This window comes from Xyrauchen texanus, chromosome 25 (assembly GCF_025860055.1).
Source record: "Xyrauchen texanus isolate HMW12.3.18 chromosome 25, RBS_HiC_50CHRs, whole genome shotgun sequence".
NCBI lineage: Eukaryota > Metazoa > Chordata > Actinopteri > Cypriniformes > Catostomidae > Xyrauchen > Xyrauchen texanus.
The window spans coordinates 8,667,631-8,682,027 of NC_068300.1; the positions used below are offsets into that span (position 1 = coordinate 8,667,631).

At 40.2% G+C, this 14,397-nt stretch overlaps 1 protein-coding gene across 1 annotated transcript in view; it reads left to right on the forward strand.

Moving 5' to 3' along the window:
• The first annotated feature begins 237 nt into the window (after window positions 1-237).
• The window catches only part of LOC127618975 (cadherin-24-like), a 71,487-nt gene continuing 57,327 nt past the window's right edge, over window positions 238-14,397 (forward strand). Inside the window, exon 1 of the mRNA XM_052091682.1 lies at window positions 238-1,116. Within this exon, the coding sequence (XP_051947642.1) occupies window positions 238-1,116 (879 nt within the window). The remainder of the gene's footprint in view (window positions 1,117-14,397) is intronic.

Sequence of the window (14,397 nt, forward strand, 5' to 3'; positions counted from 1 at the left end):
TTTAACCGGAGCTAAAGAAATATAATCCAAGAAAGAGGATAAAGTGCTAATTTATAACTGAGCCTCTTGAGGAACTTGGGATGGTGAGCACCATCCCAAAAGGAAAAGAAAAAGGAATTAAAGAGAAGAGATGAATGGAGTAGCCACCCACACAGCAAGACAGCGTGCAAGTGAAGGTCGAACTTATTGTTCTTCCCCCTGTGGCAAACATTCTGACTAATAAAAAAGCGAGGCACGATGAGTGGTCGTATCTGGGCCGTATTGCTCTTTCTCTGCATGTGGTTGGAGCTTCGGGCAAGTTGCACTCTTCCGAGGGAAAGGAAGAGTGAGGACCTTTTTAAAACCGTAAGGAAAGATGAGCAGGCAGAACGTCTAGACTCGGAGGAAGGGCAGAACGAGATGTCATTTGTCAACACGGAAGGAACACCAAGTTCGAGATCGGCACTAGAAAAGGAGGGTAAATTGACGATTTTGGCCAAAAGAAACAGGAACATGATGAATTCTGAAACAGAATTGGATTCCATACAAATAAAAGAGATTGCGAAGGTTGGGTATAAAACCGAAGTGACTCCAGTTTCATTGTCTTACCCTAGTGTGAACACAAATAGTGCTCCACTTATTACAAATTATCATCCCAAAGATATCTCAGAATCTGTTATACAAAACAAAGAGACAACCACATCACCTCTTAGCCACAACTCTGAAATATCTAAAATATCTCCAGATTCTTCTGTCTCCACTGAACTAACTCCTGTTGTGGAGGAAACCAAATCAATAGACCATGGTGAAAAAGGAATACCACCTGATAGATCTACTCTGACCTCAGAATCTTTGGATGGCAGAATATCACTCGATGCTAACACCAGGCCATCAAATGCCAACAGGTTCCTCTTGAGGCCTAAGTCTGGGTTACAAACCAATGGACAGGATGTGCAAACCATAGGGATGGGTGACCAGGAGGCAGACAACACTAGTGGAGGAGGAACTGATTTCCGCCAGGCCTTCACTCGACAAGAAGAGATACCTTCTCAATCCCGGAGCCGTAGAAGTTGGATCTGGAACCAGTTCTTTGTGATCGAGGAATATAGTGGGCCAGAGCCAGTGCTGATTGGGCGGGTAAGGAGATTGTCTACACAACTGATTGTTTCGCGTGCATACTAATGTAAAATGATGCCATCTGACCAGCTTAATTTGTTGATGTCAACATTTAAGAGCATTCACAACCCATTTTACTTCCTTAAAGTACATTTCTGAGTAGAACAACATATTCAATGAGGACAAAAGTGTGGATTTCATCCATCAGGAATTGATTAGATGATGAAAAGTGTATCGCTCGTTTTGGTATTTTTTACATTGCTACTTATTCTTTATATGACGTACTGTTTTCCTGACCCCCCCACTTGGCGGCACCATGATGATTCTGTTTGCCACTGGACTGTTTTCTGTTTCTGGTCTCCATAAGATGCAATGTAAAAACTACCAAAATGAGCGATCCAGATCAAGAACAACAACCATTTTAAGTGTTAATTGGAGTAAAAATGACTTAAGGCTCAACTTGTACAGTTGATGGCTGTCATAACAACTCAAAGTAGTTTGTGATATTAACATAACTAACCAACACTTCATGTCATCTACCTTAATCTCTGACTGGTGAGGCACTGTCAAAAGATGGTCATTGCGGCTCTGTAACGTATCGGCACTATGAATTCACATGTTTTTAATTCGGCATATTTTACAGATGTAATATGCTGAACATCACATTATCCGTAGAAAACATAAGCAAAGTTGAGTGAAAACACTACAGACCGGAAAACAATAACAGACTTCCATTATGAATCATGGAACACTTCCAATTTCAGGAAAAAGGTGGATAAGAAAGCAAAACTGTAACGCTCTTGTTAGCTCAGCAGCTGTTTGTCTGTAAACAGAAATGTCTCATAGCAACCAATTAGAAAAATATTCCCTGATTGATTTTTTTTAAATAATAGGGAGTTTTAAGAAAAGTAATTAAGGTCAATTGTGATTTCATGAACTTTAAAGTTATTTAAGTTTTAAACATGTAAACATAATTTAGATACACCAACGTTATTTCTGTTGCTTAGCGATTGCTAACATGGTACATTTGAAAAATCAAGTTTATTTCATTACCTCTTAAGTTTTTAAAACATTTATTAGGCATGCTCAAAATGGTCACAAAAAGCTATTACATTGGTGTTGGTCACATTTAGTAACACATGCACATGCATAGACACAACTACACAAATACACACACACACACACACACACACACACACACACATGTTGTGTTTCCATGTTTTATGGGGACTTTCCATAGACATAATGGTTTTTATACTGTACAAACTTTATATTCTATCCCCTAAACCTAACCCTACCCCTAAACCTAACCCTCACAGAAAACTTTCTGCATTTTTACATTTGCAAAAAACATAATTTAGTATGATTTATAAGCTGTTTTCCTCATGGGGACTGACAAAATGTCCCCACAAGGTCAAAAATTTCGGGTTTTACTATCCTTATGGGGACATTTGGTCCCCACAAAGTGATAAATACACGCTCACACACACACACACACACACACACATGCACACACACATACACACTCTGCAGTAACTAGCTTGATAAGATAGAGCACATTTCACACTCAGTAAGTTTGCAAGCTGCTTATGCAGAACACAAAGCTTTAAAGAGTCTGGCGTTAAACCAACACACGGTATGGAGAGTGCACCTCATAAATGTTTCATTCTCTTCTCTGCCTGTCACTGTGCTTATACTCTATCTGAGTAAATGTTTATCCGATGGGTCAGGACATGTTGTTGTCACTGATGTTCATCACAATGTGTCATCACCTCTGAATCAGATTAGGTTGAATGGAGGACAAACATCTAAAAGACAAAGCTAAACTTGAGCTTGCACTGTAGTGAGAAAAAAACACCAGGGCTGACACATCAATAAACACTGATGTACAGTATAAACTAGGAACCATTGAATTGGATTTATTGTTAAGTTCTTGAACCTTTAGACTGTTTAAAATGAAGACTAGGAAGTATTAGACTGGGTTTACTATTAAAGACCCCATGAAATTAACATTGTAGTTGTATGGCCTTTAGGTCATTTTTAGTCTATGTTTAGCTTATATGATAGTATACTTAATTATACTTGTCAATGTCACCGATTAAAGGGATAGTACACTCAAAAATGTAAATGATGTCATCATTTACAAATTTTTCTTTCTTCTTTGATGTCACCAAATGATGACAGAATTTACATTTTTGGGTGAGCAATACCTTTACATAAGAGGGATTTTTTTTGTCAAATTGACCTTTTAATTATTTATAAAAATTTTTAAATAAGGTAAACATAAATGATACTGAAAGCCAAAATATTAAATGCCATGGATCAGTATTTACCATTTAATCTATTATTTTGTAGAGGGGGGTAAACATTTTAATTTTCGTCAATGAAAATTGGTAAATTAAAAATACATTCAGATTGAGCCACACTGACTACGTTTACATGGACAGCGTTCCCGTTTACATGCACTGTAAAAGCGGTGTACTCTTTACTCCCGTATACATGCGGATCGGCAACATAATAATTTCTACGCAATGCTTGTGTAAATAAACATGATATCTGAGGAAGACTTTTTTTATTCTCTATTGTTTCGCTTATATTTCTAGATATTCCAGAGTTGTTGCTGTGATTCTTTCCTTAACTTTCCATCCGGACCTGCAGCGGAATTGCACTGAAATAATGAGGTTTTCCTTTATGTAAAACTCTGGGATTCCCTTAATGTACAAGCGCATATAAAGGAACCTGATGGACCATTGATATTTTACAATGGTGTGTGCAAATGTTACAGTATAGTTTATAGTGTATCTGCTTTTCCCACTGTAGTCCCAGAAATGTAAAATTATTTCCAATGTGTTGACTTATTGTTGGGCTCCACCCTGTGACGTTTGTTCTCTGGCCTGTTCCACGCACATGCGCACTCCCCCAAAACCTGTTAGAACGCCACTTAAGTGTTTGCATGGCCACATCAAGATTCATTATTAGGAAGAAACCTAGGTGTGTTAAACTGCTTTCTCTTAATCCCTTAAAAGGCATAAGAAAATCATTGTTTACATGATGTTCCAGAATGCCGCAAAAACCCTAGAAACTAAAAAAGTTTTCTTAAGTGCATGTAAATGTGGTAAATGAGAGCCCCATATTTTGAAAAGGATATAGCTGCAGGCAGAGCTCCAAAAAGGGGCAGGAGCTCCAAACCATTATAGGGAGCCCCTAACCCAACCCTTCCCCTAACCTTAATCATATGTGGAAGTAATGCCCCATTTTGTAGTTGGTGCAACCCCCTTTTGGAGTAGCCACAACCCCACACTCTTTTGGAGATTCTGCCTCCATTTGGAGATCCCCAGCCTGCAGCTACATCTACTTGCATATCTCTTTGATTTAACCATATAGGGCCTTAAAAAGTAAGATACAAAAAGGAAAGTTTGCTCAGAACCAGACTCTAAAAAGGATGTTTAGGTATATTAAAATGTACTTAGGCACTCAAACTTTGGAAAAACATCACAAAAAAGTGTTCCTTTCCATTTTTGGACTCAACTTATATTAGTAAAAGACTTACCTATCTCTGTGTGAAAACGAAATAATGATTTTAAACCTATAGTATTCGTCCAAAATCATAGGCAAACATTTTTTTTTTTTGATCCCCTTTACAAAATTATGGATTACTCCGTAAATATTAAATAAATATGGCATTTAATAATTTGGCTTTCATCTTCATTTATGAATTTCTTTCACCAGAAAAAATACATAAATAATAAATATCAAAAACTAAATTGAGACCTCTGTTTGAGTTACTAGGAATTACCCAGAGGATTATTCTTCATGTCAAAATAGCAGGATCCATTCGATATGTCCTTCCCCAGCTTCCCGTTTCAGGAATAACATCAATACATTAAAGGTGCATTCATTAGTTCTGATCCAATACACATTTTGTCAAATTCTGTAAATATCTCCTCACTGTCTGCTGCTCTCCGTTCTGTGGGTGGGCTGAAAATAAATCTAGTATTTGTGCACAGCCCTGGCTCTGTAAATGGGACAAAAACAAAATGGATCAGACTGATCCACACATCACTACTCCAGCCAATCTGCAACAGGGGGTGGTTCTTGTGCATGCACAGGATGGGGGGTGGGGGCAGAGCGAAAGGAGAAGAGCGACGGCAAATCAAACTCATGGAAACTTTCTAAACTCCAAGGAGGAAAATGGCAGAGGAACAGGCCAAGAGGAAAAGGTCAGACGAATATAAACTAAGAAAGAAGGATTATGAAGGGCTAGGAGCTGCGACAACATCAGTGAGGCATTTCAGCAGTGGATAGACCTCCGAGAGGTAAAAGGCTTGAAGATGGATGCAGAAGTTGCTCTTTTTCTTCTTGATAGGTGGGTAACATAAATTTTGCTATGTTTCACAGAACCCATTTATGCTGTTGTTGTGATGTTAGATTTAGTACCAGGAGAATTGTGAGTGTCTGGAGCTGGTGTGTGTAAAACTGTCACTCGTGCATGAATTTGGGGGACGGAGCTTCCAAAGGAGCAATGAAGGGAGGGATGTGGTTCTTTGGCAGTTGAGTTTGAATATCAACAGTGTTTCTCAAGAATCGCTGAGTGCACCTTTAAAGAATATTGCATTTGTCAAAACATTTCGTGGTTTAATTTTGTACGCATCACAGCCTTTACTCTACAAACGTGGAGAGGCCTCTTACATCCATTTAGAAGTTAAAAGACAATCTTCTCCAAGCATTGAGAGAAATATTAGAAGAGTCTGTTCAATATTTAATTTTTTCATGGCCCACATGGTTGGTATTTATTATTGAGAAGTCAGTCTAGTGTGTGTATTTGTGTGTGAGTATGTTTAGGATATTTTTTATGTGATGTTTGGGCTGTGCCTTGTTTGATATCGTTAGTGCAGGAATCACACTTAGAAGAAAATGTATTTAGTGTCTCTGAAAGAGAATCAGAACCAGGGAGAAAAGGGGTAGATCAAGGAGACGAGTGTGAGATGTTGTGGATGAAAGAAAATGTGAAGAGGAGAGGGGTGTTTCTTGCTGGGAAAGTCATGAGAGATAATTTCCCAAATGTAGTTCTTTTTTTGCAGTTCTTTTTTGTGTCTCTTAATTTGCTTTGTTTTGGGTTTTTACGGATTAGATTCATTTCCTTCCCAAGCTGCACAACAGAGCCATAAGTGCAATTAAAGAGCACAAGCATGAGTAAGAGAGGATGATTATGGGATATAGAAGATTTATAGACTTCTACTATGCACTATAAGGGTGTACTGGTGATGGGAATTCTCAAACTTTCTTTAGTGAGACCCCATAGGATTTAACAGTTTATTTAGAGATAGCTCAATTGATTCTCCTAGACACCAATTAGATGAAATGCCACCCACTTTTTCAGTCTTGGTTCCGGAAGTGTTTTTTCCATTAATTTTTTCCATAGGGATTTCATAAAGTACTTCATAAGCCATGAATAAAACCAACCAGTTCTTCATGGGTAGTGTAGTTTTTCACCAGAAAGTCCCCAATTTTGGAATGGCCAATTCTCACTACTTACTAGGTCCTCATGGTGGCGCTGTAAATCCGGGGGGTGGAGGACAAGTCTCAGTTGCCTCTGCTGCTGAGACAGTCAATCCACGCCTCTTATCACATGGCTCATTATGCATGACACTGCGGAGACTCACAGCATGTGGAGCCTCATGCTACTCTTCGCGATCCACGCACAACTTACCACGTGCCCCATTGAGAGCGTGAACCACTTAGTCATGACCACGAGGAGGTTACACCATGTGACTCTACCCTCCCTAGCAACCGGGCAATTTGGTTGCATAGGAGATCTGGCTGGAGTCACTTAGCACACGCTGGATTCTAGCTCATGACTCCAGGGGTGGTAGTCAGCGTCAATATTCTCTGAACTACCCAGGCTCCCAGAAATTCCCTCTATTAAACATAAGTTTTAAAAAAAAAAATTTAATAACATGGACTGATGGCTTCATCAGAAGTATATACCATAAATGAACAACAGTAGGTCTATTTTTAAAGGTTTATAATTTATCTTTAAAAATATGTTCTCCTACGGAAAAAATATGTTTGATTTTTACATCTAGAACCAGACTGTTGCGCTCTATTGTAACTGTTAAGCTAGAGCTATTATTGAGGAGAAACTACAGGGATGAGTGAGGAGACAGAGAGCAAAGGATGGGTGATTTTGGCAGTCCAGAACTAGCAGTGGTGGGTTTATCTCTTCATATGTTTACTCAGAGTTGCCACTTTTGGAAGCTTTTGGCAGCTCTCTGCTGTTTCTGTCCGTTAAGCTGAGGGTCTTAGTTTATGGGTAGGCGGTGAAGCTGCCCATCACTGGACCGTGAGCACAGCTGAAGCCCCTCTTAGCGTGTGGTCGCATTCGACACACTCTCAGTGATCAGCAGGATGCAGTCCATGCACTGTGTGTGTGTGCTGCATGCCTGTGTTATTTGGTGTGTTCTTGCAGTGTTTGTGTTTCTATGTTATTCTGTGTACACAAATGCATGTGTTTGTGTGCATATAGTGTAATATGGATTTGCAATGTTTGTGAAATAAAATTAAGATATGAATGAATTTAACATTTTTATTATTTCTGTATTTATTAAAATATTTTATTATGGCAACATTTTACAATAAGTTTGTATTCAGTAATGTTTGTTAACTACATTAGTTTACATGTAGTAACAATGAACAATACTTCTACAGCACATATTAATGTTAATTTAAATGAAACAATGAAACGTTGTATACATTAACATTAGTTAATGCATTGTGAAGTAACAATATACAATATTTTTTTTTTCATAAATTAACATTAACCAAGAATAATAAATGCTTTAATACAACTTTGTTTATTGTTAGTCCATGATACCTAATGATGTAGTCTTTTTTACTTTGACCTAATAATTTTAATTGACAAAAATTTGCCAAATGTAACAAACATGTATCAAACTACACTGATTTTTTTTAAATAATAATACAAGTAATAATTTTATACCATTAAAATGTACTTCGAAAAAATGTTAGTAAAATCTGCTTAACTGTATTCGATGCCCAACTTGAGAACCTTATGGGATGAGTTTCTGTTCAACTGAGTTTTGTTCTTCAATGAACTGCATTACCTGCTTCTGAGTCCCGCTTCCGCTTCTTGACAGAAAATCCAGCCAACATGAAATCTGCAGTTACAGATCCTATTTATTCCACACTCGCCCTGAAGGGAGAACTACTGGAATGACATTCTGAGTTACTTACGGGTTCCCATGAGGCTTGAAGGACTTTTGTTTTCCTGCTCCAGGTGAAGGATCTTTGTCTCTCCTCTTCCCCTTCAACAACTGCCACGGCTCCTACAAACTGTAGTCTGTCCGGTAAAAGCCAGGTGCTCACTAGGGACCAGGGAACGAGGGACGACCGGTGAGTGCCACAAAGTCTAGCTCGTCTCCAATGCTCCACACCTCCCTGCCTGCCATCATCATGTGTGGCCAGACTTCCCAATGGGTGATGGCACTTATCGATTCAGGAGCTGAGGGTAACCTGTTGGGTGTGGAGCTTGCTGCCCGGTGGGGAATTCCTGTTGTTCCTGTTGAGCCACTTATCAGCATCTGCTCGGTTAGTGGCTCTTTCCTGGGGCAGATTACTCAAACCATGGTCCCAATAAGTTTGAGGATTTCAGGCAACCATGAGGAGGAGATTGTGTTTTATCTGCTATAGATTGCTTCTAATCCTATCGTGTTGGGTCATCCGTGGCTGATAAAGCACAAACGACACATGAACTGGGAAATGTTGCTACTGAGTGGGTGTCTTTATGTTCTGCTCATTGCTTGCATTCCGTGCTGTCTCCTGTCTCTCCTTCTGTCTTTATGTTTATGGGGAAGGAGGTCAATCTGTCGTGGATGACTCTACCCTCACTCCATACCTGAGCGAAAGGCTATGGAGAGTCGTTGAAGCCGGTCTCATCCTCCCTCCCTCATCCCCGGCTGGGGCGGGATTCTTCCTTGTGAGCAAGACAGATAGGTCTTTGTGGCCCTGCATCGATTATCGGGGCTGAATGACATCACCATTAAGAATAGGTACCCCTTGCCTATGATGACTTCCAGGCATTTTGAGTATTTGGTGATGTCTTTTGGAATTTCCAATGCATCTGTCGTCTTCCAGGCACTCTTTAATGATGTGCTGCGTGACATGATTAAGCTGTTCTTCTTTGTGTACCTGGACGACATCTTAATTTCTTAACATCTCCAGGTCTGTGTTACAAAAGCAGCTGGAGTGGCGGAGAAGTGTGCGTTCCTTGCAGAGACTGTTCTATTCTTGGGATTCTTCCAATTTGAGAACAGTAACTAATTTGCCAACCCCAGATTCCTGTAGGGCTCTGCAGAGTTTTCTGGGGTTTGCCAATTTCTATCTGCGTTTTAAAGTTTGTATGGTCAGACAAGGCACAAAAAGCTTTTGAATTCCTTAAAGCCAAATTTACTTCTACACCTATACTGAGTATGCCTGATCTGTCCCATCAGTTTGTGGTGAAGGTCAACATGTAAGAGGTGGGCATGGGTGCGGATCTTTTCCAGTGCTCGCCCAAATATGTCAAGATTCATCCCTGTGCCTTTTATTCACACCACATCACTCCTGCAGAATGGAACTACAATGTCTGTGACCCTGAGGTGCTAGCCGTCAAGCTTGCTTTGGAGGAGTGGCATCATTGTTTGGAGAGGGCAGAGGTACCTTTTATGGTATGGACGGACCATAAAAATGTAGAATACAGCAAGACAGCCAAGCCAGGCTCGCTGGTCTCTCTATTTTGGTAGGTTAAACTCTTTATTAAATCTTATCCTACAAGCTAGGATACAAGAACATCAAACCTGACTCACTCTCTTGCCTGTTTGATACTTCTGCCCACTCGAGTTTGCAGGACACATCCATTCCCAAGGTGGTGGGCACTGTGTATTGGGAGATCGAGTCGGAAGTACAGAGAGTGCTTCAGGGAGTGACGGTCATGGAGGGAATACTGGTGGGTCAGTTGTTTGTGCTTGTCATCCGGGGATTAGACGCAACGTGGCCATCATTTGGTAGTGGTTCTGGTGGCCTGTGTTCAATCTGTGCTCGTAGGAAACATTCTAACAACCCCCGGCTGGACTGTTAAAGCCCCTAGCCGTTCCCTCGCGACCCTGGTCACGCATTGTGCTCAACTTTGTCACAGGGCTTCCTGAGTCCCGTGGCAACATGGTCATGCTGACAGTGGTGGGAATGTTCTCAAGGGCGGTCCATTTTATTCCATTTCCAGGGTTTCCCTCAACACGTGAGATGGCGATCACTGTCGTGATCCATGTTTTCCAGATCCATGGCATTCCAGTTGATGTGGCTTTCGACTGGGGTCCCCAGACCCCACCCCTGGGGTGCCCTCGGTCCAGGCATTCCTCTCGTGTATCTGTTACACATGGAGACTGACTAGACGGGCACTCATTGCTGCAGGGAGACGTATTAAGGTCTGGTTGGCTGCTAAAGACATTCCTCTCCTGCAAACTTGCTCACAGATTCATTGGCCCTGAGGAGGAGGCTCTGCTTATACAGTCAGTTGATTATTGGACATCTGGCGTCGGGGCCGAGGGCATACTATTTAGAGGGCTATGGCTTGGAGGAGAGGAGTTGGGTACTGGCCTGGGACATTTTAGATCATTCTCTTATTAAGGAGTTCTGGCAGCGGCAGGGGTACTTTTGCGATCCCGGGCCGTTCGTCTGCACCCGACTTATGTGTGTGTATGTGTTGTTGTGTTGTGAATGAGTTTGACAGTTGTCATGTGTCAACGCACATGTGTTGTCTCCTCCGGCAATCAGTACGCCCGCTTTTTTGTGTGACTGTTCCCACCTATTTGTCATTTGTCAGTGTGTATATCTGCCTCCCTTTTGCGCTCACCTGTAGCTTGATTTTCCCCTTTTGACTTCTTAGTCTTTGCCAGTCATGCTGCTCAGAAGCAGCAAAGTTTCTCTTGGAGCGATAGTCCGCTCTCAAATCTTTGTGATCTTCTTCAGTGATCGTCCGCTTTTGTATTTATTTTTCCCTTCTCTCCTTGCCAGTCCAGTTGTGTGCCTCCTCTGTTCTCCTCAGAGCCAGTGGACCTGTTTGTGCTGGTGGTGCCTGGCATTGTCTTGCTGCAGATTGCTGCGATTTGACTCTGTTTTCTGCAAGCTGGATTCGATGCCCAACTTGAAGAACTTATGGGATACATTTCTGTTCAACTGAGTTTCTGATTTTTGTTCTTCAATAAACTGTATTACCTGTTTCTAAGTCCCACTTCCACTTCATGACAGTACACATGACATACATATGCCTTACAATCAACCGATTGTTTTTAGATCTTGATCGATACATAAAAAAATTAAAAAAAACTTCAAACTTTACAAAACAAGAAGTTACCAAATGTAACAAAATCAACAATAAAAAATTTATAAATACACTTTTGCAGACTGTGAAAACATGCAAGCTCATTAATTATTTAAGCCAGGTGCATGCTGGGAACACCAGCTCCTAAAAGTTAAGTAAAATGTATTTATTTTATTTACCAGGGATATTTACTCTTAGCAAATAATTTGTCATTTTTTCTACTTTAATATTTGATTCATGATAACTCATTGTAAAGATAACAAACAATCAGAAATAATATTTACTTATTAAGATAAAGCATTACATTTTACATGCTTGAATTTACTATAACTGTAGAATTTACTTAATATTTTCAAGTTCCTGCTTCAACTGAAACATTCAATGTAGAAAGTACTTAATATTTTCTGCTATGTTTAGTTCAAAAACAAAATAATGTTTTTCAGTGTCTAACAGACCAAACAAACCAAATATTCAAATATTTTTACTACTTTCTGTTATTATAGCGTGTTTTTAAGGAAACTGCATATTCCAATGCAAGCTATGCATTCTGGCTAGAGCATAACTTAGTTCACCTGTTAATTTGCTTAATTTGCGACAAAATAAAAAATAACCTTTTTGATGAACATTTTAATAAGTCATTGCATTGGTGAGATAAATACCACTTTAGAAGACTGGAATATTTCGCACAAGTTGTATGAACTACTTTTATGATTCTTTATTAGTGTTTTTAGTCCTCATTCCAGCTTCACAGCCCATGTTTGTTATGTCGTTGTATGGAAAATTCTATGTGAAGATTCTTGAAAAATTCAACATATGGCAAAAAATAACAGAAAAAAGGTTTGGAGTAAATAATGAAATAATGTTTAATTATGGGTCAATTATTCCTTTAAGACAGTGAATTGTGACTTTGTGTTGACTTTATATATGTGTGTCTGTGTGTTTGTGCATGAGAGTGTATGTGTTTAGACTGGTTAGACAAATAGACAGTGAATGTGCTTTGACATTGTAGTCATGCTGTGCTCTGAGAGTCGCACACGCGTAAACTCAGACTGTTCAGCCGGGGGCTTCATGTAGTGAGAGAGAGAGAAAGAGAGAGAGAGAGAGAGGGCTCCTCAAAGCAATGTTTGATGCTTTGCTTTTTTCCGCATTTGGCACACACAACCATGTTTGCCTTATTGCCTCCAAAAATCAGCCAAGCGTTCTTCATATGTGACCCCCTAAGGGCAGGAAGTCTCTCTGACTGCTGGAAGTGTAAATCTTCCTCACTACTTATCACCCCCAGCTAAATTTGTCTTTGGTTCCACACTCTTGGGAATTCAAGGATATTCTGCGATTATTTTTTCTGAAGTCAGGGTCCATTTTTCTCTGTCTGAAATACTCTTTCAGTGCATTTGTAAATATATTTTGAATCTCTTCCAGTATTCTACAATGAAACATAAGGGAACATGAATAGTGTAATACTAAAATGAGAATCCATTCGACCATGTTGTCATCCAATTATGAGTCTTGCGAGGGACTTTTAGATGTAAAAACATGAGCAGGGCCGCAGGAATAAACTGTTGGCAACCGTTTGATGGCAAGATGTTTTACTAGAGTTGGTGTAATTGTGCTCTCCATCTATCAGACCTGTTCATCATCAGTGCCCATTAGACAAACAAAAACATTAAAAATACAAGGAGATCTTGTTAATATCTCAGTTGTTTGTACTTGACAGCATCAATCACTATGATATATGTATATAAATAGAGTGATTACAAAAAAATAACCATGCATTTAGGGCTTGTAGAGATGTCCCGATCAGCTTTTTTGGCCGCCTATCCCGATCCTGTTAATTAGATGGTCGCTGGTTCGATCCCCACAGCCACCACCATTGTGTCTTTGAGCAAGGCACTTAACTCCAAGTTGCTCAGATTGTCCCTGTAATAAGGATAGAAATGTTGGATAAAAGCATCTGCCAAATGCATAAATGTAAATGTAAATATTCATACACATGTAATTCTTACACATTTAAAAAAAAAAAAAAAGCCCTTTATAAGGCTGGTGGGGCTCAAGTGAATAATTTTTGTGAACTAGTTAATTCACTAGTTTGAATGAACTAGTTTGTTGGGAGTTCCCTATGCTACATCCACAGATGAGCCAAAATATTATGACCATCTGCTTAATATTTTGTTGGTCCTCCACATGCCACCAAAACAGCACCGACCTGCCAAGGCATGGATTCTACAAGACCCCTGAATGCTGATTCGGATTGAGATCTGGGGAATTTTGAGGCCAGGGCAACACCTTGAGCTCTTCATCATGTTCCTCAAACCATTCCCAAACAATGTGTGCAGTGTATAAGGGCACATTATCCTACTGAAAGAGGACACTGCCATCAGGGACTACCATTGCCCTGAAGGGTTATACCTGGTCTGCAATGATGTTTAGGTAGGTGGCACAATGACTCCACATGTGGAGGCTCATGCTACTCTCCGTGATCCACGCACAACTTACCGCATACCCCATTGAAAGTGAGAACCACTAATCGTGACCATGAGGAGTTTACCCCATGTGACTCTACCCTCTCTTGCAACCGGGCCAATTTGGTTGCTTAGGAGACCTGGCTGGAGTCTCTCAGCACAACCTGGATTCGAACTCAGGACTCCAGGGGTGGTAGTCAGCGTCAATACTCACTGAGCTACCCAGTCCCCTGAATTGTCAAAAAGCATGAACCTGCGCTCTGTTTCATTCTTTGTGCTGCATCACAAAGATTCAACATTCTAAACAAGTTCAGGCTGCATAGAGGGGACTGTTTCAGTGTTTCATATTATTCCAGATTGTTCTGCACCAGGTGAAGTTTCAGTGCATAAATGGTAAGGCAATGCTTTTTCCCATTCTGCTCTAGTGTACTGAGGGGCTGCCATGCCTTGTTAAAGCTGTATGGTTAC